The sequence below is a fragment of the Phaseolus vulgaris genome, chromosome 1, assembly GCF_000499845.2.
Source record: "Phaseolus vulgaris cultivar G19833 chromosome 1, P. vulgaris v2.0, whole genome shotgun sequence".
Classification (NCBI taxonomy): domain Eukaryota; kingdom Viridiplantae; phylum Streptophyta; class Magnoliopsida; order Fabales; family Fabaceae; genus Phaseolus; species Phaseolus vulgaris.
This window is the reverse complement of record NC_023759.2, coordinates 18,206,846-18,233,599: the sequence shown is the minus strand read 5'-3', so window position 1 is coordinate 18,233,599 and position 26,754 is coordinate 18,206,846. Positions and strand designations below refer to the sequence as shown.

At 35.0% G+C, this 26,754-nt stretch overlaps 3 protein-coding genes across 3 annotated transcripts; 2 read left to right on the top strand and 1 right to left on the bottom strand.

The window, feature by feature from the left end:
• The first annotated feature begins 1,628 nt into the window (after positions 1-1,628).
• LOC137815629 (protein FAR1-RELATED SEQUENCE 5-like) lies at positions 1,629-3,714 on the top strand. The gene is made up of 4 exons (XM_068618744.1): positions 1,629-1,672; positions 2,037-2,130; positions 2,210-3,148; positions 3,601-3,714. The coding sequence occupies exons 1-4, from the start codon at positions 1,629-1,631 to the stop codon at positions 3,712-3,714; spliced, it is 1,191 nt and encodes a 396-aa protein (XP_068474845.1).
• A 328-nt stretch (positions 3,715-4,042) lies between these two features.
• LOC137815628 (protein MAIN-LIKE 2-like) lies at positions 4,043-5,134 on the bottom strand. Its single transcript, XM_068618743.1, has 2 exons — positions 5,012-5,134; positions 4,043-4,909 (listed from the first exon to the last, which is right to left on the bottom strand). Exons 1-2 carry the CDS (start codon positions 5,132-5,134, stop codon positions 4,043-4,045), a joined length of 990 nt encoding a protein of 329 aa, XP_068474844.1.
• A 2,999-nt stretch (positions 5,135-8,133) lies between these two features.
• On the top strand, positions 8,134-24,464 carry LOC137813716 (protein TPLATE). The gene is made up of 7 exons (XM_068616117.1): positions 8,134-9,857; positions 11,560-12,156; positions 13,435-13,796; positions 14,229-14,532; positions 15,795-15,917; positions 19,387-19,842; positions 23,698-24,464. Exons 1-7 carry the CDS (start codon positions 8,730-8,732, stop codon positions 24,202-24,204), a joined length of 3,477 nt encoding a protein of 1,158 aa, XP_068472218.1. The 5' UTR covers positions 8,134-8,729; the 3' UTR covers positions 24,205-24,464.
• Positions 24,465-26,754: the final 2,290 nt, after the last annotated feature.

Below are 26,754 nucleotides of genomic sequence, written 5' to 3'. Positions count from 1 at the left end.
GGGTTTTGTGGCTTTTTTGATGGAAGTGTGGCTTAGCAGATGTCGTGAGTATGTGGTGGAAAACTAAGTGTATAAGGAAGATAAAAAAAATTAATTATATTTATTTAGGGAGGTTTTAGAAAACCTTAGGTATTTTACTGAGGTTTGTACGAAAAACCTTAGTAATTTAACAATTAAAAAATATTTATTTATTAAATTTATATGTGGATTATATTCATATTTTCATAAATAATTTTTGTTAAAATAATTTTTTAGTGATAAAAATACTAGTTTTTCTTATAGTAAAATTTTAAGGAAAATATCTATATAAAATAAATAAATAATTAATTAATTTTAATAAAATAAATATTTAAGAATAAATTTTTGGAACTTAACGAAGGTTAAAAAACCTCCGCTATTTTGCAGAGGTTATAAACCTTTAAAAATTAACTAAAGTTAAGAAAACCTCCGTTATTTTGCGGAATTTTTAAAATAAACCTTTGTAAATATTAACTAAGATTAAAAAAATCTCCCTTATTTTGTGAAAATTTTAAAATAAACTTTAGAAATTAACGAAGGTTAAAAAACCTCTGTTATCTTTGTGGAGGTTTTAAAATAAACCTTTGTAAATTAACGAAGGTTAAAAAAACTTTCGTTAATTTGCAAAGGTTTTAAAATAAACCTTTGAAAATTAACGAAGGTTAAAAAAATCTCCGTTATTTTGTTGAAGTTTTAGAATAAACCTTTGAAAATTAACGAAGGTTAAAAAAACTTCTGTTATTTTGTTGAGGTTTTAGAATAAACCTTTGGAATTTAACTAAGGTTAAAAAACCTCCATTATTTTGTTGAGGTTTTAGAAAAAAACCTCCATTAGTTAAATCAATTCCTAAGGTTATATTAACCTCCGCTAAATAACCTCCATTAAAACCTTTTTTTCTTGTAGTGTGAATAATTTTTAGTCTCTAAATTATCTCTAATTTAGTCAATATAATGATTAATTATTTTTTGTCATTAAATTTAGTTACTATTTAATGATTTTTTGTAGTGTTCATAGTACTAAATTATTTATTTTACAATTTTGATACAGTTACTTTTACAATTTTGTAATTTCATCTTTAGAATTTATCCTGAACTTATATCCCTCAATTTTAATAGAAAACGTTCATCTATAAGTTAACATCCTATATTTTTTTTTGTAAAAACCGTGATGTTAAGCTCAATAATGATGAAATTGAAAAAAAATAAAGATATTACAATTGTATTCAAATATATTTTTTTCATAAAAAATCAACAATCATGATTGTGTACAATAATAATACCAAAATCGATAACAAAGGAAAAACATTGCAACTGAAACATGTAAAAAGAACTATAACTATTAGCATGATACATTAATGGCTTTTGCTTCCTGCACCCCCACGTTTTTCTTCCTGCACCCCACAATTCTAAATATTCCTAATGTACCCTTGACCTATAATTTGAAAAGGGCACTCTCCCGGACTTGCATTGTAGCAGTTCATCTTCATCACTGAAATATCAACTACTGTTGGGAGTCTTTGCAATTATTCAGAGCAAGGTGGAGCAATACAGAACGTTGCCGAAGTATTGTTTGGGTGTTAGAGGTAAGACTACAGTTTTTTTTAAAAGGCATGGCGGTTATGGGGATTTCGAGGTTACCGGATATCGGGATCTGGTAATATATTCCAGATTTAAGAATCCGAAATTAATTACATTGTGTTTTCTGGATGAGGGGGTGTTCCAGAAGTAAAATTATCATAGATTGTTGTTTTCCGGATTGCTGAATCTGGAAGCCTGAATTGTATTACGGATTGGTGCATCCGGAAGCTTAAATTGCATTATGGATTTCTGAATCCGGAATTGTGTTTTTTGTGTTATGGATTCCTGAATCTGGAATGGTTTTTTTTTTGTTATGGATTCCTGAATCCGGAATGGTTTTTTTGAATTATGGATTGGTGGATCTAGAATGATTTTTTTGACTTATGGATTCATGGATCCGAAAAGCAATGATTTAGTTTTTTTTGTTTTGTTTGTAGAAGCATGGATAGTAGTCAAGAAACTGAACAAGAATTATATGATGGGGTTGATGTGTGGGATGATGATGAATGTATAAATGCGTTTACTACAGATGAGGTAAGGTTAAGTTTGTAAAGTATGTTTAAGTTGTTTGTTAATTAGTAAATGAAATAATTTGTTATGATAACTTTTGTAGATATTTCGTACTCGGGATGAGCTCCTAAAGTGGGTTAGAAAAGTTGCATTTCACTTTGGTTTTGTTATTGTGATATTGAGATTGGATACTTCAACTGGCCAACGAGGAAGGAAGACATTTGTATTATTAGGTTGTGAGAGAGGTGGTAAATACAGACGATATAAGAAGGATTTAAAGGTTACTGGGAGTGGAACTAGGAAATGTGGTTGTCCTTTCAGATTACGAGGGTATCCAATAAAGAGTGGTCAAGGATGGATATTGAAATTAATTTGTGGGTCTCATAATCATGAGTTGGCAAATACATTGGTTGGTCATCCATATGCTGGTAGGTTCACATGTAGTGAGAAGTCAATGCTTATGGACATGACAAAGAGTTCGGTGAAGCCTAGAAATATTTTGCTAACAATTAAAGAGCATAATGAGAAAAATGTCAGCACAATAAAACAAGTTTATAATGCACGATATATGTACAAAAGATCAGTACGAGGTGATAAAACTGAAATGCAACAATTGATGATGTTATTTGAGCAAGATATGTATATCTATTGGTCTAGGTTTGAAGAAGGGACGAATGTTGTGCAAGATTTATTTTGGACACACCCTGATTCAGTGAAGTTATTGAATGCCTTTAACATTGTATTGATGATGGACAGTACGTATAAAACTAATAGGTATAGGATGCCCTTGTTTGAAGTTGTTGGTGTAACCTCAACAGGATTGACCTTCAGTGTTGCATTTATGTTACTCGCATCAGAACGTCATCATAACTTTGGATGGGCCCTCGAGAAGCTAAAAGGTTTGTTTTTTAGAGTTGATTCATACCCAAAGGTTGTGGTTAGTGATAGAGATATTGCTTTAATGAATGCAATACATGTTGTGTTTCCCGAAGCTGCTAATTTGTTATGCGTTTTCACATTGATAAAAATGTTAAAGCAAAATGTAAAATGATTGTTTATCCAAAAGAGGCATGGGATCAAGTGTTGGAATCTTGGGGAGCAATTGTTGATTGTGAAAATGGAGAGTCCTATGAACATCGTGTGGAGGCCTTTAATGTTGTTTGTTCACCATGACCTATATTTACTGAATATGTGATTAGTACTTGGTTAAATCCACATAAAGAGAAGTTTGTTAAGGCTTGGACGGATAAAGTCATGCACTTAGGCAACACGACAAGTAACAGGGTTGAGGCTGCACATTGGAGTTTAAAGAGGATCCTTGAGACGTCAATGGGGGACTTATGCTTTTGTTGGGATTCCATTAATAAGATCATCATCTTGCAACATAATGCAATTAAATATTCATTTGAAAAGAGTTTGCATGTAGTGAGTCATGTCTTCAATGTAAAATGATATAAGAAATTGGTTGGCTTCATTTCAAAATATGCCTTGTAGTATATTGCAGAAGAGAATGATCGAGTTGAATATGTTGGTTTAGATAAATCTCGTTGTGGGTGCACCATTAGATCTACTCATGGCCTTCCTTGTGCTTGTGATGCTCAGAGATAGTATCATTCTCGTCCTGACGTCGTCCATCAGGGGTAATCACCGGAGGTCGATTATCCTCAGCCATCTACATGATATATGGGTGTGATATACCCCGAAACCACTCCAAATATGAAGGAACACAGGTTCCAACATCAGCTGCTAATACGGGACCCTGTACGAGGTTAGCATTAAAATCTAACCATCGATGGTCAATCTCAGATGTGGAGGGATCACCATTGGCTGGGTGACAAGGGATATACTGTATATATCCATACTGTCTAAGTACACGTTCAGACAAATGCATCTGCCTACAAGCCCTCAATCGAATGTACCCTTAAAATAAAGAAATTCACTCAAAAGGATGCACCGCTCTATGCTCTTCATAGGGCATCCATTGAACAACACTTATACAAAGACTATCTAATTGCATCTGAACAGATGCAAGTGTGGACAACCTACTCCCGAACACATATTTCATACACCGCGGCTCATCCTCAACATAGTCATCCCGAACTTGTCGATGCCCAATACTCGGAAAGTGCTCATATATCCACGATGCCAATAACATGACATACCCAGCTAACTGTCTAGTATTTGCATAGGAACCATCTCCCAACTGCTCATACATGTGGGTCAAAGCAGCTGCTGCCCATGAGTATCCTCCGGTGTGCCTTAAATCTACAAATAATCCCAAGTAGGATACACTAATCGATGTAGCACTCTTATCTGCAAAGATGGTGCAACCTACTAGGTGTAACAAATATGCCCGTGCAGCCACACTCCATTGTCTCATGCTACATGCGTCCTCATACATCTCCCTCAACCAGCTTAGACGCACATGTCCACCCCGACAATGGCGAGCCTTAGCAGCTGCTACTCCCCGTTCTACACGAAGTGAATCAACAAGCAAATCGGTCGCCGCAACTGCATCCAAGCTCAGGTACGTGTAAAACTGTCCGATAATTGGGAGGTGCAACAAATTCGACACATCATCCAATGTGATGGTCAACTCACCTAAAGGAAGATGAAAAGAATTTGTCTCTGGGTGCCACCTTTCTACAAAGGCACACAACAATCCTTTATCTATTGTGTCATAACTTGCCCCAACAAGTCCAACTAAACCTGACAACTCCACTGCAGGTAGTATCCGAGGATGAGGAACACCCATCGTATTCATTTTTCGGCCATGAGGCACCAATTTTAACTCTCCTCGATCCTAATTTAACCAACCAAAATCATATCAAATATACAATTTAATGAACTAAAATCATATCAAATTAACAATGAACAAGTATCATAATACAACATATTTACTTACCACACCATTCCATAATTGCATGGCCACATAGTCTTCATAACTTGTCAATAATGTCCCATCTCGTGGACCTCCAGGATAACCTTCACCTTCTACTTCAGGTGCGTCTTCGTCCTTGATGAGCATATATTTATTCACACACAATAGCCTTAATCATAGATTATTGAGCTATAATAATAAATAAATCCATTGTTTTAATTAATATTCATATAATTGGGTTTATTTGGGCCTTAACTATTATCTTTGGTAATTTTGTGTTTTTAGGGTAAATTATTTGAAGCATCTACCTTTGTGAATGGGCCAAACATGCAAAGTCCAAGTTGCTTCTTTGAATCAAAACAGAAAACAAATTCTGAGGAAAAGAAAGAGAAAATAAAAACTACAAGATTCCAAAAACAGAATTGGAAGCAAATCTTCTGCAAAATAAAAAGAATTATGGAAAGTGGAAACTGTTTACAAAATCTAAACTGCAATATTTTCCCAAGATCCTTGGAGCAGAAAAGCCTATAAAAGGACACAAGCAACAAGGAGAAAAGAGAAGCTTCATAGAGTTTTCTTAGTTTATTTTCTTCTTAGTAATTCTTTTGTTTTGCCTTCGCATGGAAGGCTAAACCTTTTTGGTTGATTCTTTTGTAATTCTTCATTGAGTTATGAGGTTTTGTTCAATAAAAGTTTGATTTTTCAATTCTTTATAGCATTTGTTTTTATTGTCTAATCTTCTGGAAAACTAGTTTTTGTGAGAGGTTGTACTTGAGCGCATGATTGAGAGTCTTCCTTATCTTAAACTTTGGTTTCTTAGTTAGTTCGCATGGTTGTAATTAATTTCTTGGGCGCATGATTCAAGAGAGAGGAGGTAAGCATTCACATGGATTATACGCATGGAACAAAGTGAGTATTGATTAAACTAGTAGACGCATGTTTTACTGGTGAGTTTCAGTTGAATTAGATTGGCGCATGTTCAATCTGGTTTAACTCTGTTGGAGGATTGAGAAAAGATTAATCTTTAGAGAACCTGTGAAGAATTCAATGGTGGAAGAACTTGGGATCAACCGCTTTTTATTTGCTATTTTAATCTCTTTTATATTTTCTGCACAACTATCTCAAACCCCCTTTTTATCTTTATTGTTATTGCTAACTTTTATTGCTTGTAGATAGATTTTAAACCCTAATCAACTGATTTTACTATTGGATTCGTTGGAAGACAACTTGGGGACATTTATCCACAATTATACTATCATCTCTCTAGTGTTAGATAAGTCTACGCTAGAATCATATTAATTTGACAGCAAAACGACAACTATCAGTCCTCCACCTCCATTTGGGGTTCAGCTTCTTCAAGTTCAACATGTTCTTCATCTCCATTAGCATGTCTTCTTCTTTTTCTAACAGAGGTTGTGGGACGTAGACGATCACCTTGTGAACCTCCTCCCCTAGTCTTCACCATTTCTATTCAATTACACCATTCCAGTTAAACCAAATTACAAACTAATGAATAAGATGTTGAACCAATACAAACACAAAACAACAAATATAAAATTCTATTGAAACCAAAAGAGATAAAAAAAAGCATTGTATCATTTCTACTAAACAAACATTGTTATCTAAGATCATAAAAACAGAGGTCCGGATCTTCCTTTTATTATATGTGACTTTGTCTGATCCTTGTTAATGTAACACGAGTTAAATATTTTCAGGAGATTGATTACACCAAGGAAGCTGTTAATGTTGAACTATTTGCGAGTAACTTTAAGCAATTGGATTATGTGAAAGTCTCTGCAATATACTGGGATTTACTGTATCATAGATAAAACATTGCAGTTATACATCTTTCCCATTTTACTTATGATGTATTTCTTATTCATCTATGTAATTTAACTATTTTTCAAATGCAGATTTTGACAATGGAGTATGTTCCGGGGATTAAAATAAATAAAATACAAGCTTTAGATGAACTTGGTGTTTGGGTGGGTCCAGTTAAGATCTCCCATGTTGGATTCCAAGTACACACTTTGCATGCTATATACTTAACTTTTGGTTTAATCATATCATATTGCATAAAATAAGAGAACAAGTAAGAACTTGCACAGTAGAAGGGTGGCAAAGAAGCTTTGCATAAAATATTGTTACATTCCCTTTTCAGCTCAAATAGAAATTGATTTGATCTTTGGCTGTTTTTGGTACTGCACTTAGCATTGGAAAACATTATGATAATTGTGAAGTTTGAAAAAGATTTATAAACAATGAGTTCTAATAATTTGTTTTGCCAGTTAACATCAAATGTTCATATTATTTCAACTAATTTATATGGATTTGATGAGCAGGGGATTCAAAAATTCAGAACTTTCCCGGATCCAAAATTTCGAAACTTTCCCAGATCCAAAAATTCGGAACTTTTCCAGAACTATAAATTCGGGATTTTACTGCAGGCATAAACTCGGGATTCTATGATCTGGAATGCAAGAAAACCTTACAGAAACAAAAATCCATAAAAAAACCAAATGTGCAGATCTGAAAGCAAAGAAATTAACTTACCTTGATTAAAAGCACTCTATATCAGCAACAGAAAATGTTTGAGATTGTAAGGATAGCGATTTGTAGGTGCGATTGCTGCTAGAAAATGAAACCCACGGTTGTGCACTGAGAGAATAGTTGCCTGCGACTTTTAGGGTTTTTTTAGGTGAAGGGTATTTTTGGAATTTTAAAAACTATTAAGGACGATTTAGTCTTTGCATAAGAGTGTGGGGGTGCAGGAAGAAAAACGTGGGGGTGCAGGAAACAATTGTCTACATTAATTAAGCACTAGTCGCGTAATCAAAACAAGACAAGAAGAGTAATAAAATTTACTAGTGGCTATGCAATTTTTTTGAAAGGTCACACAAGTCCATGGACACACTAAAATCAATCAACTCATGCATGCATTGTAAAGATGAATATATCAATATATAAACAATAAACAGTCTTCCAACATGGTTGTCCATATTTCATTACAAAAAATAGGAAAAAACAATAGTAACGACAATGAGTGTAACTTGTACTCACCAACCACTTCGTTCATCTTGTTCACGTCACCTTTGCTTAAAATCAACCCCACATTAAAAGAGTGAAATGAGAAATCAACCGGAGATAATGTTCCTTGAGCAGAGACCCACCCAAAAAACACACGATGATTTCTATTTCAAAATGAAAACATACTATTGTTCTGTAGATAAAATAAACAAGAAGATGAAAAGAAATTTTGAGAAACTAAATAGGAGAAAATGAATCAAGAAGATGAAAATAAATAGGAGAAAATGAAAACAAGTAGAGAAAAATAGGGCTCGGAGATGAAGCTTCAATTGAAAGATGAAAATTTTCTAATACTTGAGATGCACTCAATATGTGAATTAAATTGCATAAAATTATAAAATATTCAGAAAAAAAGGTAATTATGTCTTTCATATGTTTTTTAAATGAGTTTATTTATGAAAACAAAAATTAATTTGTGAATTCAAAATAAAAATGTATTACTTAGTATGGAGTGCTCCGGCAATGCCATTGCTGATTCTCTGAATACAACAAACTACCACCTCCACTGATACTATTTCGCCCGAATCTCCAAAATCTCTGAAGCAACACCAGAGAGAATCATGATATCATTAAACCCCATCCAAATCCCTTACCCCTAAAAGCCAAACTCCTCATCATCTTCATTTTTCAGATCACCACTCTCTCAAGGCTGAAAATGGACATTCTCTTCGCCCAGATCCAGGCTGATCTCCGCTCCAACGATGCCCTCCGACAGTCCGGCGCCCTCCTCCAGGCCCTCCAGCAGTCCGCCGCCGGCCGCGACATCGCCGTCATCGCAAAAACCGCCGTGGAGGAGATCGTCGCCGCTCCGGCCTCCGCCGTCTGCAAGAAGCTCGCCTTTGACCTCATCCGCTCCACGCGCTTAACTCCGGACCTCTGGGAAACCGTCTGCAGTGGCATCCGCAATGACCTCCACTTCCCGGACCCCGACGTTGCCGCCGCCGCCGTCTCGATCCTCGCTGCCATCCCCTTCTACCGCCTCGCCAAACTCATCTCTGACTGCAACAAGGAGATTTCGGAGTGCTTCGACTCCCCCAGCGACAACCTCCGCTTCTCAGTCACCGAAACCCTCGGCTGCGTCCTCGCGCGCGATGATCTTGTCACACTCTGCGAGAACAATGTCAACCTCCTCGACCGCGTCTCCGCCTGGTGGGCCCGCGTCGCCGCCAACATGCTCGACCGCGCCGATACCGTCGCCAAGGTCGCGTTCGAATCGGTCGGAAGACTCTTCCAGGAGTTCAGCTCTAAGCGCATGAGCAAGCTCGCCGGGGACAAACTCGTCGACAGTGAGAACTCCCTCGCGATCCGCTCCAACTGGGTTTCCTCAATGGTGGACTTCGTGTGGCGCAAGCGCCGCGCCCTCATGGCGCGCTCTCTCATCCTCCCCGTCGAGAACTTCCGGGCCACTGTGTTCCCCGTCGTATACTCTGTCAAGGCCGTCGCCTCCGGCAGCGTCGAGGTCATTCGTAAGCTCTCCAAGGCTTTCTCTGCTGCTAATGGGAGTGATGAGGTTGATTCCCACGCGGAGAAGCTTGTGGGGGTGTCGGATGTGGTGACTCACTTGGCGCCCTTCCTTGTTTCCTCGTTGGAACCGGCTTTGATCTATGAGGTTGGGATCAACATGCTGTACCTGGCGGATGTGCCTGGTGGGAAACCTGAATGGGCTTCACAATCCATCATTGCCATTTTAACATTGTGGGATCGGCAGGAATTTGCTTCCGCTAGAGAGAGCATTGTCAGGGCTGTTGTCACCAATTTGCATCTCCTTGATCTTCACATGCAGGTGGGGGTGTCATTGCTGTTCTTTATTCACATCCATAAACTGATCATTAGGTTAAGAAAAATGCTTGGAACAAATTCTTTTGAACACACTATCTCATGATTTTGTAGTTTTAAGTAAGTTTTAACCAGTAATAGACTGTTTTAGGAAGAGTGTTTTCTAGAGCAAGAGACTGTCTTAAAATAGAGTGTTTTATGGAGTAAGTGCCTGTCTTAAGAAGAGTGTTTTATAGTGTGTGTCCTTAACACGCTTCTTAAGTTAATTGTCACTCTAGTGCTTTTCCTAGTGTTTTAAATGGTAGTGTGTTAGTCTATAAATTATGACTAGCTTTGAAATTTCACTTTGGGATAAACTTCTTGGGATAAACTTCTATGTAAGTACTAAGATTTAGGGAAGTTAGAGAGGGCTTTATAAAAGTTATTATTCTTCTGCTTATCCTTGGTGGTCTAATGCTTGTCCTAATGTTTTTATTTTAATGTTGTTTTTTAGTCTAATGCATTCTGCACAAAAAAATGAAATAACGCAAAGAACAAAATAATAGTTTTTAACATGTACAAAGTTTTAGTTTAAGAAGAAACTTATTTTATTTTTCTTATTTTCTTCTCTTAAAAGAACTTTTGGAGAAGTTTATTGAATTTAGCAATATAGAGTAAAACAAATAAAAATTCTTCCATAAGTTAAAATAAATTTATATATGTTAGGTTTTGGAGAAATCATATGTGAGTTTTTCTGTTGAATTGAAGTTTGATTGTTCATTTTGCTTATCCTTGGTATTCTAATGCTTAACATAATGTTTTAAGCAGTAGTTTGTTAACCTTTTGCTGATAAAAAAAAAGTTTGTTAAACTTTTGAATTATGAAAAAATCAAAATTTCACCAGCCTAAGCCATAGTTCACCACAATTTTGTTGAATTGAAGTTTGATTGTTCATTTTGCTTATCCTTGGTATTCTAATGCTTATCCTAATGTTTTAAGTAGTAGTTTATTAACCTTTTGCTGATAAAAAAAAAGTTGGTTAAACTTTTGAATTATGAAAAACATCAATATTTCACCAGCCTAAGCCATAGTTCACCACAATTCTGTTGAATTGAAGTTTGATCGTTCATTTTGCTTATCCTTGGTATTCTAATGCTTAACCTAATGTTTTAAGTAGTAGTTTGTTAGCCTTTTGAATTATGAAAAACATCAAAATTTCACCAGCCTAAGCCATACTTCACCACAATATTGTGGTTAAAACAAATAAAAATTCCTCCATAAGTTAAAATAAATTTATATATGTTAGTTTTTGGAGAAATCAGATGTGAGTTTTTCTGTTGAAGTTTGATTGTTCATTTTGCTTATCCTTGGAATTCTACTGCTTAACCTAATGTTTTAAGTAGTAGTTTGTTAGCCTTTTGAATTATGGAAAACATCAAAATTTCACCAGTCTAATCCATAGTTCACCACAATATTGTGATTAATTGTATTTGATTCGTATCTTGTGTGATACTGGATTGTATGAATGTATTAGTGCTGCCTTCAAATTTCTGACTTTTGATTGGTTGTTGTGCAATCTAGCAGTTAAATTGTATGTATGTGAACTGTATCTTATGTGGTATGTGATACTAGATTGTATTAGTTTAGCATTGGATATTTGGCTGGACAAAGTTGCTTGCTGTCGGCATTCGGCATATCAGTGCTTATTATGTATAAATGTCTGCTTGCAGGTATCACTTTTCAAGAGGCTACTTTTGATGGTGAAAAACCTTAGAGCTGAATCAGATCGAATGTATGCTCTAGCATGTATATGTAGAACAGCTCTTTGTGTGCATCTATTTGCCAAGGAAAGTGTACGGAGAGGGCAGAAACCTCTTCCTGGAACTGATATAGCTTCTCTTTTTGAGGATGCCAGAGTGAATGATGATCTTAACAGCATTACAAGTAAAAGTATATTTAGGGAGGAGTTAGTTGCATCGCTGGTGGAAAGTTGCTTTCAGCTGTCTCTGCCATTGCCTGAGCAAAAAAATACGGGCATGGAGAGTAGGGTCATTGGAGCTTTGGCATATGGAACGGGTTATGGTGCATTAAACTGGAGTGAACCTGCTTTGGAAGTGGTGGAAGTTTGTCGACCTTGTGTTAAATGGGATTGTGATGGTCGTACCTATGCCATTGACTGCTACTTGAAGCTGCTTGTTCGGCTATGTTACATCTATGATACCCGGGGTGGTGTTAAACGAGTCAAAGATGGAGCTTCTCAGGACCAAATTTTGAATGAAACTAGATTGCAAAACTTGCAACGTGAGCTTGTGAAGGACTTACGGGAGGTACTCAATCTTACATACATGAAATCAGCAACACTAAAATTTCTTGTTCTGACAATTGCATGTATGTGGCTGGTAGCATATAAAGAGAAGCTTATTTTATCAATGAACCATTGGTTAAGGATGAATTTCATAGGAAAACCTTCAAGTTTATCCCACATGTAATCTATGCCCATGCTTTCCATTGCTACTGTTTTCCCTTGATTATGGCATTCATCATAATGCTGTTAAATTCATTAATGAAATTTGATAGTTGATGAGTTCGGATTTTTCACTGTCTTCTGACAGTTACTCACCTCCATGGTGGAAGTGAATATTTTTTACCTTAGGTTGCAGTGCGTTGCACCTGTAGCAGTAGTGTGGTTGAGAGGGTTGCAGTTTGGGTTGTGTAGTGTGAATTGCAAGCCCTATGCAATTCATCTACTGTAGATTAGAAACAGTTAAAATGTCCAAAATACCTTCACTTAATTGACCTTTCTAAGGTTATTTTGGGTATTATGTGTCTTTTTAATTTGATTTTTTTATATTACATGGCAGTGAACAAAATGAACCAGCAACACTTTTTTTCCTTCCATAGTTACCACTGTTACTTTTGCTCCCAAGTTGCTTTAGGCTTTATTATTATTATTTTAATTTAATTCTGTTTGCATTCAAGTAATTATTTTTTTAAATTTTTGTTTTTTAAGTTTGTATTTTCTTGACCTTGTACTCTATATTTGTTCAAGTACCACAAGTTTTTATACTATACATGACGATTGGTGTATGAATTGATTTTTTCTCTCTCTGTTTTTCAACTTATATACTTATATATTAATTGTTTAATATGTATAAAAAATATTAGTAGCAATCATCCAGCCATCCTATATCCCACTTTTGGGGTCAGCCACTTTGCTCTGATATCTGGGAATGACAGCAGTGGTTTGAAGATATTTTAAAAGTTTTCTAGGACATTTTACTTGAGGCAGAATTTTTCTATTTTGCAATAGTGTGTTATATAAAAGGAATGATGTGTATTAGATGGTGAAATTTAAAGTAAGACTGGTGCACTTTTTGAAATCATGAAATATTTATTTCTAAACCCTTGTACATTTGTTCTTTACACCCTCATGTTTTTATGCTGTCATTGTTATAAATCAATTCTTGTATGATTTAGTTTCCTCGAACACTTTAATGTTGTTTAACTTGGATAAACATAAATCACGGATAAATATAAATCACAAGTGCATGGAATTTTCTCACACACACTTGAATGCTGCATGTTAATCTTCTTGAATGTAACAGGTCAATACACCCAGAATATTGGCTCGCCTTATTTGGGCTATTGCAGAGCACATAGATATAGAAGGATTGGATCCGCTCCTAGCAGACGACCCTGATGATCCTCTTAATGTCATCATATCAAATATTCACAAGGTTCTATTCAATGTTGATGCAACTGCAGAAACAACAAACAGAGTTCAAGATGTACAGGCAGTTCTTATATCTGCTCAACGGCTGGGATCACGCCACCCTAGGGCTGGACAGTTACTTACCAAAGAGCTTGAAGAGTTTAGAAACAATCCATTGGCTGATTCGGTCAGCAAGCACCAATGTCGTTTGATATTGCAAAGAATCAAATATGCTACAAATCATCAGGACAGTAGGTGTGAATATTGTGCAAATTTATTCATAACTGCTGGCAATGCATTTTTAATTTACTTTTCCATGTTGTCATTCTTGTTCATATGTTTCCTTAATTCTTCTTTTCTTAAGTTATCCCTTTAACTAGAACTCTAGTTTGCTATGATTGTAAACAAACTATTGCTTGAAGGTGGAGAGATTCAGTGAGGGGTACAGGGGAATTTTGTAAAACAGAGAGGCAAGATTTGATTTATACATTGGGGGATCCTGTCTTTGTAACTAAAGTCTAAACTTTGAGATTCTTTTGCGAGTGTCTATTACTTGCCAATTTCCTCTGTTCAGAATGTATTGGTGCTTAATGGCCATTTTTAATGCTAACCAAGATTTTTATCAAATCATTAATTGAATTCATCATGTGATGTGTGATTATTTCTCTTTATTATTATTACCTTCAGGTGGGCCGGGGTTACAGAAGCCAGAGGGGATTACCCATTTAGCCACCACAAATTAACTGTTCTGTTTTATGAAGCATCTGCTGCCCAGGATAGAAAGTTGGAAGGATTGGTTCACAAGGCTATTCTAGAGTTATGGAGACCTGACCCAAGTGAACTAACTCTTCTGCTCACAAAAGGAGTGGAATCTACTTTACTGAAGGTTCCTCCTACTGCAATTACTTTGACTGGAAGCAGTGATCCCTGTTACGTTGAAGGTTATCATTTAGCTGATTCAAGTGATGGGAGGATCACTCTGCATTTGAAGGTCAAAAAGCTTACTGAACTTATTGCTTTCTCACTCAGTTATTTAGATTTTGCAAGCAAATTTTGAAACATTTAAGTTGGGCATAGGCATATACCATGCTGTATGATTTGTCTAGATTGGAAAAGGAAAAAAGGAAGAGAAAAATGAATGGAAAGTAAGGGTGTTTGGAGTGAAAGAAAGAGTGTAAAGTGCAGGAACATATGGAAGTTTTTACATGATTTAATTAATGTAATAGAATAAATGTTTTTGTATATTAATATATATATATATATATATAAATTAATTTATAAAATAAAAATTTGAAAATATTTTCATAGAAAAAATAATTTTTAAAATGTAAATTGTTAAAATAAATTTTAAATTAAAACAAAAATTATTACAAAAGTTTTAAAAAATAAAAATATACTTAAATAATAAAATATCAAAATTTAAATTAATTATCTTATTATATTTATGAATATTACTATTTATAAAACATTGATAATAATTTATTATATATTAAAAAATAATTGATTATATGTTAAAAACATAATCAATTATTATATACATATATAATTGATTATGCTTTTGTTCTTAATTGATTTTCATTGCAGTTTCCATGGAAATCTCTTCTATTTTTAGCAAAGAAAGTCTGAAATGTATAATGGTTTTCGTTTTTTGTGTTTATAATATTTTGTATTCTTGTTTTTCTAACTTTCTCTAGTTTTCATCTTTCCATGCTTTTCCGTGCATGGAAACATATATGCCTGTAGTGGTCAGAATTTATCCCTTCGTAAAATGAGTTAAAGGTTGTCAAAATTTATTACTTTATGCGAAGAATAGTAGATTAGTTTTTATTTAAAAGTGTGGTGACCATAATATTTATTGCTTGAATGAAGACCCCCACAATGTGGCATATTGATTTCTTCATTGGAAGGTGGCACCTTTAATTTCATGTACTATCTTTCTACAATTTACAACTATGTAATTTTGCAAATACTAATAATCCAATGTCATGATGCTCTACTATTGTATTTTGGCATGCGGTAACTTCCTATTTCATGGTTCCTTAAATAAATAACATTAATCATTAACCCCTTAGACTTTGATCTACTAGCTATTAATGGAAATATTAAAGTTCATTAGCATTGGTTAGTATTGTCATATTTAAAGGTTTAAAACTCACAGATAAAATACATTATTTGCTTTTGACGCTGTTTCTTTTCCGAGAAGCTATGACATTGGTCCTTATTTCAGTCTCATTATAAAAAAAAATGTTTCAGGTCTTAAACTTAACTGAGCTTGAATTGAATCGGGTGGACGTACGTGTGGGATTATCAGGTGCATTATATTATATGAATGGTTCTTCTCAAGCAGTGCGGCAATTACGTGGTCTTGTTTCACAGGTTTCATCTCCTCTAAAGTGCATATTCCATTCCAATTTCAAGTTGTTATTTTGCATTTGCATCTTCTTAGCTATTCTAAGTAGGATCATGTATTCTTAGGCAAAGGAGTTGTTAGAATAGTTTATATTATCTTAGCAAAAGCTGTTTTGTGTTGTATCTATGTGAAACCTAGTATCCTAGTGGTTTCTTTCTTACTCTTTCTTTGAGCTTATGTTGTAAGCCACTTATGATTGTAAACATATAAATCTGAATCAGTACATAACTCTTTCTCTCAAATATCTCTTTTAAGTTAGTGTTAGAGAGGATTGATCCTGCTTTTCCTATCTTGTCCGGTGAGAAAGTGTTTGACGCAATCACTCACCACCATTCATTGCTGTTTTTCTCTGGCAACCACTAGATTTGAAGCACCTCTCCAAGTGGCACTCAGCTTAACTGGTTACAGAGGCTACTTCTTCCTCACGCTTTGTCATGTGTTGCTCATCTACATGGCTCAGTTAGGTGCATGTAGCCCACGCACCACCTCCATTAGTTTCATTGGTTTCTTTTGTCATTGTTCCAATCCTCACCTTACCTTTCTGATACTCCTCACATATAGTTTTCTTGAACCCTAGGTAGCTTCTCTATTTTATAAGTTTTTTGTTCAGGTCCATGCCCAATCTTTCCTGGGTCTCCAACAATTACTTAAGAAAACCTGAATGGTAATAATTGTATTTTCTTCGTTTGCTTTTGTTAAACATTGTTTACTTGACCAATGTTTTCACAATCAATTGGAAATAAAAAGGCCACTGAAATATCATCAAGTGTTGAACAATGGAAGAAGCTAGACTTCCAACATAGTGCTCTGCTGTTGCAATCTGTGGAACCTAATATATCGAGGACCCTCAGGACATTCTAAATGCGTAAATCCTTTTGGAAGAAGGCTTGAGTCTATGTCTAATACTACACCCTTTTTAACTATTGAACCTTTTAATTCCATGGAACAGTCCTCTTTGTGTGAGTCTATGTCTAATACTGATATTCACCCTAAAGGTCCAAATTTGATATTGTTCAACATAGAATTCACCCTTCACTTCTTCTTTCTCATTCAGAACTGATGCAATCCGGTTCTTGAGTTTTGGAGGATTTGATGGAAGGCAGCGGAAGACTTGAGGAGTTATGGATGAAGCACCGAAAATGGGTTTGGCAAGGGTAGTAGAAGCGAGATACAAGTAGTGTATCGGAGAGCTGATATTATGAATCGTAAATCGTTTCGTATCGTGAATTGTAAGATTCATAAACATTAAAAAATTTAATATATACTTAAATATATAAGATATGTATACATGCAAGATACAATAAATTATATATATGTATATATACCACACAATTTCACCAAAACAACCTCTATGGTGCATACATGTTATTAAACAAATTATGTCTATCTTTTTTTATTTACTCATTTTTTAAAATCCACACTGATTCACACAATACTGAATCGTTTCGTTTCGGGATTCAGCGATTCTTTGTGCGAATCGCATGATACAACTAAGATTCAGGGACGAAAAAGATTCTTCACACGATTCGTATCGTGGAAGGGTGAAACCGTATCGTTTCGTAAGATACGTATCGTGAATCGTAAGATACTAACTACTATGGCAAGGAGTGGAAAGGGACAGATTTTCTAGGTGCAAGGGCCAAGGACGAGGTTAGGCCAACTTCCTTGAGTTTCTACAATGCAAGAGAGCATCTTAGAAAAGAGAGACTTGGAGTGAAATGTGTTGAAAATTCAGAAACACAATTCAATATATCATTAAAGTCTAAGAATTACAAAAGGGAGCCTTCTTATTTATAGGCTCAAGAGCTCCTGACCTATGCCTCTTAAATGCCTTCACCTTAGTTAAGTGAAACTTAACTATGGAGAAGGTTAGGCACTAAAACCGTGTGGCTACTCTAAGGATGCTTCTAGAAACCTTTGTTTGTGTTAACAAATGAAGGTTTCTAGATTGCCTTTGAATTATTTTTATCCTATTCTAAAAGTTTGTCTCAGAAATACAAATCCAGAAAATACTATTCTACTATTTACATTTTATACAAAACTAAGGCAGATATTTTCTTCTGTATTCTTTGAAGGTTGATCCTCTGCTCTTAGTTGAGAAAAAATGGTGGCTTTGAAGAGGATGATCCTCCATCAGAACTAACAAGTGTTAAGCAAGCTCTTAACATGCTAATTGGTTAGCTGCAATGCAGCAGGAGTATGATGCTCTCATGCTGCAAAATACATGGGATTTAGTTACATTACCATCTCATTTCCAAAGAGATATAAAAGGTCTTATTATAGCAAGACTTGATTTTTTTTCTTAAGCAGTGGGAGTTGTGAGTCAATATACAAAACCCGACATTGATCACTAGAATGCTGTGATTCACATTCTCAAATGTGTAAAAGGGAACCCATGATACAGATTGTTGACTGAGAACAAGGGAAGTAGTCAAGTCTTAGGATATTGTGATGCAGATTGGGCTGGTTGTCCCATTCAGAGGAGATCTACCACAGGATACTTTGTATTCCTTGGAAGAAACCTTGTATCTTGGAAAGGTGAGAAATAAAGTGTTGTGGCTCAATCTAGTGCAGAAACTGAATATCGATTTATAGCCCTAGCTACATGTGAACTTGTGTGGATTAAAAAACTCCTTCAAGAGTTGAAAATTTTGTGAAAATGAGCAGATGAAGTTGTATTGTGACAACCACCAGGCAGCTCTTCATATTACCTCCAATCCGGTGTTTTATGAGAGAACTAAACATCGAGATTGATTGTCATTTTGTTACAGAGAAGTTGCTCTCCAAGGATCTTATTACTGAGTTTGTTAACTCTAATGAACAACTCATAGACATTATAACTAAATCTCTAAGAAGAGGACCTAGGGTTCAATTTATATGTTCCAAGCTTGGTGCATATGATATATATGCTCCATTTTGAGGGGAGTGTTGAAATGTAATGTTATGTTTTATTATTTTTCTTCTGTGTACCTAGTTTTAGGGTTAGGGTTTTAGGCAAGTGCCTTGCCCCTTCTTTGTATTAAATACATCAATAAAAGTCCAGCAGTGTAGGTTGAATACACTGTGTTTTCATTCCTCTGATTTGTTCAAGTACAGGGATACTTACACTAACGATTATAGAAGAATAAATCTTAAGAGAACATCTAAGATACTCCAATATATTCAAAGTAATATCTTTATATATTTCTAGTATTTCTGACAGTGTCTTTTGTTATATCTTCTTCTGTTTGCAACCCTTTAAGTACTATTATTTGATAATATGAAGATTGGAACTTTGGACATTTATGATAATTGTGCTAGCTTGTATTATATTTTATGTTAATTATTTACCTTTTACAGTACTTTTATGCTCTGTTACTTCACACAGCATCTCTTTACAATTCTTGTGTTTAAAATAGTTCTCACATTCGTGTCATAATTTTTTTCCACTCTCAGGATCCAGTGTTGTGTAGTGTGACAGTTGGTGTTTCGCACTTTGAAAGATGTGCCCTTTGGGTTCAAGTATTGTATTACCCATTCTATGGTAGTGGCGCTGTTGGAGACTACGAAGGTGACTATGCAGAGGAGGATCCTCAAATCATGAGACAGAGGAGAAGCCTAAGGCCTGAATTAGGTGAACCTGTGATTTTGAGATGTCAGCCATATAAAATTCCATTGACTGAGCTTCTTTTGCCGCACCAAATATCACCTGTTGAGTTTTTCCGACTGTGGCCGAGTATGCCTGCTATTGTCGAATATACTGGTACATATACATATGAAGGAAGTGGTTTTAAGGCTACTGCTGCCCAGCAGTATGGTGCATCTCCTTTCTTAAGTGGACTGAAATCCCTGTCTTCTAAGCCATTCCACAAAGTTTGTTCACATATTATCCGCACAGTAGCAGGGTTTGAGGTGTGTATTTGTTCTCTTATTTTTTTGTTTGAAATAGTTTAAGGATGTGTTGTGTTCCATTTCTGGAATTGCCTCATCTTCCGAAAATATAGTCCTATTCAATCTCGTCCCTTGCATGCTTTTACTTGACTGTTTTTACTTTGACCGAAGCAGTAAATATGTTAAACACAATTCAATATCTGCTAACAACACTCACTCTCAACAAAGAAAGGTTGAAGAGGAACAAATAAATTCAACCTTCTGTGTATCACAACAACAAAAAACAAGGGTGTTATATTACCCCCAAATAACATTTTTTTTTCTCTCCTTTACATAACAGATTCCCTTTTTTAACTATAACAATTGTCCCTCCGATCTACATTGGACTTGACCTCAACGACCACTTCTAACAACTCCAATCAAAGTCTGGAAATTGAAGCTGCATTTGATGTAGCTCTCTCCATACAGCTTCCTCTGGATTAGTTCCTTCCATTGAATTAGAACCTCAGTCATAGCTCTATTGTTTTTCTTTTTAATTCTTCTGTTTAACACTGCCAGAAGTTGTGGCACAATTTTTCCTTCTTCATTCATTAAAGGTAGTTGAGCAGAGACTGGCTTGTCACCATGGTATTTCTTCAATTCAATATGAATCTAATCTGCATGCAACCTTTTCAATTCTCTTTATCACTTTACAAGGGCCATAATACCATGCAGCTAGTTTGTGAAAAGAGGTATTAGCCGACTTATTCTGCCTGTAAGGTTGGGGCTTTAAATACACAAGATCTCCACATTTATACTCTTTATCCACTCTCTTTCGTTCTGCATACCACTTCATTCTTGTTTGAGATTTGATTAAATTTGCCTGTAGCAGTTGAGATATTTCTGCCCTGGTTCTCACTGTAATTTACTGCTTCCACCATTGAATTTGCAGTCAGTTTATGGTTTGGGGTGAAGGCAGGTATCCATATAGAGCTTCAAAGGGGGTTAACTTAGTGGCTGTGTGAAACTTGGTATTATACCATAATTCTGCCAAGGACAAATAATTAGCCCATTTGTTAGTCATTTCCCCTGCAACACATCTGAGATACGCTTCTGCAGACTTGTTCAAGGCCTCAGTTTAGCCATCTGTTTGAGGATGAAAAGCAGTGGATCTTGGCAGCTTTACCCGTGCTTTTGCATAAGTTCCAACCATAATTCACTCATGAATATAGAGTCCCTATCTGAAATGATCTCCTATGGCCAACCATGCAACTTGACGACATTATCCATAAGATTTGTGTGCCTTCTGCAGTGAGACAAAGGCAAAAAATGAGCATACTTAGTTAATCTATCAATTATCACAAAAATAACAGTCATAAATTTAGATTTAGGTAGACCAACTATAAAATCTATAGATATAGATTTCCATGCTCTATCAGGACTTGGTAAAGGTTGTAAATTTCCATCAGGTAAGTGAAGTAAGGGTTTATTCTGTTGGCGTATGAGGAATTGCTGTACCCACTGTTTTACCTCCATTCCTTTCCAGTGAAATTGTTCTTTGATATTCCTGTAAGTTAGCTCATAACCTGAATGACCCCCAATGCCTGAATTATGAAAGTGTTGTAGGATTTTAGTCTTCAAACCTGCATCATTACCCACCACTAGCTTTCCATTCCTTCTGGGAACATCTCCATTAAACGTATAGTGCTTGCAAGGCTGTTGTGTCATTTGTATTTTATCCACTAACTTCTGTAACTTATAATCCACCTTCGAAGAATCTTTTGCCTCTTCAAAATTAACTGAGATGTGAAAATTAAGAGTGTTGCTAAAGTAATTTCTGCTATCCTCAATTTTGTATTAGTATAGTTGTAGGTTGTTCCAAGAGATGCTTTAGAGCTTTTCGATCTGTTTTTGATAACTAAATGCTGATCTAAAGTAGTGTTGCCACTTTTTTACTGCAAATAGAATTGCGAAAAACCACTTTTTTAATTCTGATGTACGTTAGTCTGGAAGCAAACAGCAGCCTGTATAGCAAGTAGCATTGGTTGGCCTTGGGCTGTCTTCAAATTTCCTAAAACTTGGATATTGTCATTGTGATGCTGATCCCCCTGTAATGTAACTGTGTCTCCCTGATGCTGAAAAGTCATAGTCAACTGAGCACAAATCCTAGAAATTTCTCCTAGTGTTTAAACAAGCATGCAAGAATTACTCCTAAATGGCTACTTAGCAAAACGAGAAAATCAGTCTTGAACACATGGTTGTTGAATTTCCATGTCACTTGCGGACACTTTCTTGTAATCCTTAGCTGTTTATCATAAGCTCCTATAACCGGAAAATCTATGATGAAAGTTGTTTTTAATCCTAACTGTTTCATCCATTTTTCACTGATGAAATTGTGTACTTCCTGTATCCATAAAAAAAGGAACCTCTTGTTTCTTGATTAATCCTATCAAATGTAAAGTGTTTCCTCCCACTGCACCTTGTAAAACATGTACAGAAATGTGAACCTGGGAATCACTGACTAATTCTGGACCTTGTTTAACCAATTCATTGTCTTGTTCTTTTTCTGAATTGGAATTGGCACCTTCATCACTTCCCTCCCGTGAAAAGAAAATGGCATTTAATTTTCCCCAAACCTTACACTTAAATATGATTCTTATCCCATTTTCCCCACAGAATCTTCATCCTTTAGAAATTCGTTCACTAACCTCTTTTGTTGAAATTAAACCTGCTGATGTAAATTTGGAATCAGCAATAGAAGCTGGCTTCTGTGATCCAGCTGTGGGATTTTGCTGCAGTGTAGTTATAGGTAGAGTTTTGCCATTTTGACTTGCACTAGACCATGAACTTGAATATCGGAATTGCACCTCAGAGTTGGCACTTGGTTCCCATTGAGTTTCTTTGTGATATGTTGAAGGACCTCCTCTTGTAAATGTGCCAATCTCACAACTTCTTCAATTATTGTTGGTCTACACATGAACAAATTTCTCTAACTTAACACTCAAGCCGGAGAAAAAAACTTAAATCTATCTCATCAGAAATTGTCACCCAAGCCAAAAGGTTACCAAAATTCTCCAAATATTCAATTAAAGAATAACCAAATTGTTGGTCTTGCTAGTTCAGCAACTGGGTCCTCAAATGCTGCATCACCAAATTGATTCCCATCATCTTGCAAGATTTGAATTCATGTTTTCCGATTAAAATGGAGGGTTCAAATATAATGGCGTTGCCATTAGAATGCCTTGCCATCCATGGAAAGAAGTAAACGTCCTCTTTGATTTTTTGGTGTACCTTCAAGTTCAAAGAACTCTTATGCTTTTGCATGCCATTCCCGGAAATTGCTACCATCCAAAGAGGGAAATTGCAGTTGGGTTTATCAAGAATCAGTGAAGAATTTTTCCGGCATGTATTTGGGTGCTTCAATTGTTAACGTGATCTGCCGGCCAGCCTTCAAAGTCCCAATGGAAGAAACTAACCCTTCGAATGAGTGCTGTGGAGCTTCTGGAGTTTTTGTGTTAATTCTTGAGAATCCACCATCGTCTTCTGCATTGTGTCCATACGAGTCTCTAATTATTTTCTGGTCACCATCGTTGTAGTCTTAACTGATACCAAATTGTTAAACACAATGCAATATCTGCTAACAATACTCACTCTCAGCAAAGAAAGGTTCAAAATGAACAAATGAATTCGAACTTCTGTGTATCACAACAGCAAAAAACAACGGTGTTACAACATAACAGTTTTTTTTTTCTTTACATAACAGAGTCCCTATTTTAACTATAACAAAATACGAACCTAAAGAAAGATAAACTTGGTCAATGTAAAATAGGATATAAAAGCAAGGGCGTTAATAGGCACTAAATCTTTTCGATTTTTCCTCTACCCTTTGTGGAATAGATGTGCTATGCTGCTAAAACTTGGCATGGTGGCTTCTTGGGCATGATGATTTTTGGTGCAAGTGAAGTGAGTAGAAATGTGGACTTGGGTGATGAGACAACAACCATGATGTGCAAATTTGTGGTTCGAGCATCCGATTCATCTATTACTAAGGAGATCGGATCAGATCTTCAGGGTTGGTTGGATGACTTGACCGATGGTGGTGTGGAGTATATGCCTGAAGATGAAGTGAAAGTAGCTGCTGCTGAGAGGCTTCGCATATCAATGGAAAGGATAGCCTTGTTAAAGGCAGCCCAACCACGACCCAAGACTCCAAAATCTGAAGACGAAGATGAGGAGGAAGATATAAAAAATGAAGAAAAGAAAGATGGTGAAGATGAAAAAAGGAAGGGACCTTCAACTCTATCGAAACTAACTGCTGAGGAGGCTGAACATCAAGCACTTCAAGCAGCAGTACTCCAGGAGTGGCATATGATCTGCAAGGATAGAACTACTGAAGTTAATTAACTCTTTTGGTGTTTTGTTTTGTATTGTATTTTTTGCCCTTGCTTTCCGAGAAATGTATGAGTATATTATTCTTTGTAATATTTTCTTATTTTACGGTATACAAATTAGGTAGATGCCAAGATTTTCATAGTGTATTCTTTGTATTCCCATTCCCATATTTTCAGGAAAAGTGCTTTTGTACATGTACGGCGCGGCTATTGATTTGCTATTTTATAGTTGATCATTTGATGAAATTGGAAATGTGAGTAATTTTTCTTTAATGATTGAAGTGTACTTACACCGTACACCTGAATCTTTTGTTGTATTCAGATTCTTTTGTTTTGTTCTAATTTCTGTGTCATAGTGACTAATGTATATATATGTACGTGGTACGCGCTAAAAATTGACGCATGCATTTTCACGAGAACAATAAGCCTTTGATTGAATTTGGGAGAATGAGAAAGTGAAAAAAAGGGAAATAGTGAGTAGTAAAGATGTGAAAATTATGACTAAGTAGGAAGAGAGAAACATTTTTTTGTAAGTAATTTGTAGCTCTCGTTTGGGTTTCGAATTGTAGTTTCATTTTCCATTTTCATGCTATTCTTTTCAATTGCAGCTCTCAGATTGATTGTTCACTTTCTATTGCTTCACTATTTGTACCCTTGTATTCTCCATCCCTGATAACTAGTTGATATGTTTGATTCTCCTAGTTGATCTGTTCGATTTTGTCACACTTCTTCAATTTACTGATTTCCCTTTTTCCCTTTCTTTAATTCAATGCAAAGACAATTACTTAGAAACAATATTTTTTGTTATTAGAAGGGCCAAAACAGGTTTTAAGTGTTTTTGGTGTCACTTTGATTTTCGCTCTGGACTTTTGCGCACTGATGCTATGAATTTCTAACTTTAATTTCCTCTATTTGAGAAAAGGTGGACCAAACTTGCATTATGTTTTGTTGTGATTGTTATAAAAACAATAGAAAATATAATTAGTACCATTTTGTAGAGTTCTTGATTCTTGAATTTCTGATTGCAACTTCAAAAGATTGAAACATTTGGTCGAAAAAATCGACAAGTGCTTCGAAGGTTAGCTAATAGGTAGAGTTTTTATCATAGGATTTGACCAAGCTTGCACAAATGATGTCACAGTGTCTTATTGTTTAATTATTTTTATCTATTTTTTAATTATATTGATTATTATATTTTATATGTTTTTAAAACTTGTTCCAATCATACTATTAATTGAAGAGAATTATGAAGTATGATTTGTTATTGCTCTTGAAATTAATGTTTTTTTAAATGATATGATAATTTTTGCAAAAGATATGTTTCTTTAAGAAAATCATGAAAATGTTGCAATTAATCCTGAATTTATAATGATAGTGTTTATTTTCTAAAGTTGCAACTATGGATATTTGACAATTGATCTAATGTGTTTTTATCTTCTGTTTGGTGATTTGGTCAGATTTATCATATTGACTTATGATAATCAATGTATAAGCTTTTGGTGTATTTTTCTTTTTAGGTGTTCTAAACTTGCTATTACATCATTTGCAAGTCTCATAAATCATAAAAATCTAGTGTCTTGTAGTTTTGTTCAATTTCGTTGGATTCTATAGGTTTTTGTCTCGTTTCTAGATTTCAGTATAGGTGTTATTGATTATAAGTATTATTGTGACCAAAATAAGTATCCAAATCGTGTGAAATTTTATATTTGAGTTTTTCAATATGTTATTGATCTTAGTGTTAAAAAGGAATGTGCCAATTCAAAATAGGAAAAAAATGATAAATTTATAAAAGAGGACGTGGTTGTTTCTTCTTGCAAAATGTTTTGTGCCCATCATTTTCGAAGAAGACTGTTTTAATCCTTTTAAAAATGACTTTCGAATTGTTTTTTCAGAATATTTTTGGAACATATTTTTTGAAACATATTTTATTAATTATGGATTTACTAATTTGAAAAAAAAAATGTTTTGAAAAGATATTTTGGAATGATTTTTTGTCTTCGGATTTCTTATTCTCGAATGAATTTTTGTCTTTTGGATTTCTTATTCTGGAAATTCCCTTTGCTTACAGAACCCTTATTCTAGAATTCCCAAAAAATTGTGAAAGAGTAATTTTGATATTTTAAAGAATGTAGGGGTGCAGGAAGAGACTTTCCGAGGATGTTCAGTGTTGAAATAAAGGTTGAGTAAGAACATTTTGCTCTGTGTTTTTGAATTGTTAAAAATATTTCTCTGATAGTTTGGGCTGAAATTTTGTGAAAATAACACTTGATATGTTAGGTATGTGCAGTTAAAAGTTCATAACAACATTCTATCTAGAATCTTTTACATAATTTTGGGATGCTTCTCTGCCAAATGTTAATCTAGTTTTATTTTTGCTTTTATAATATACTATAGTGTTTTGTTAGGTTCCTTTTGTTGTGTCATCTTTTTTTTTGTGTTTTAATTTTTATTGTTATTTTTTGGATTTCATTTCAGTCTTGTCAAAATATAAATTTGAATTTTGAGTATAGCCTATTCAAATTAGCTTTTTTTTATTGTTTTTCTTAAAGTTCTTGGAGAAAGG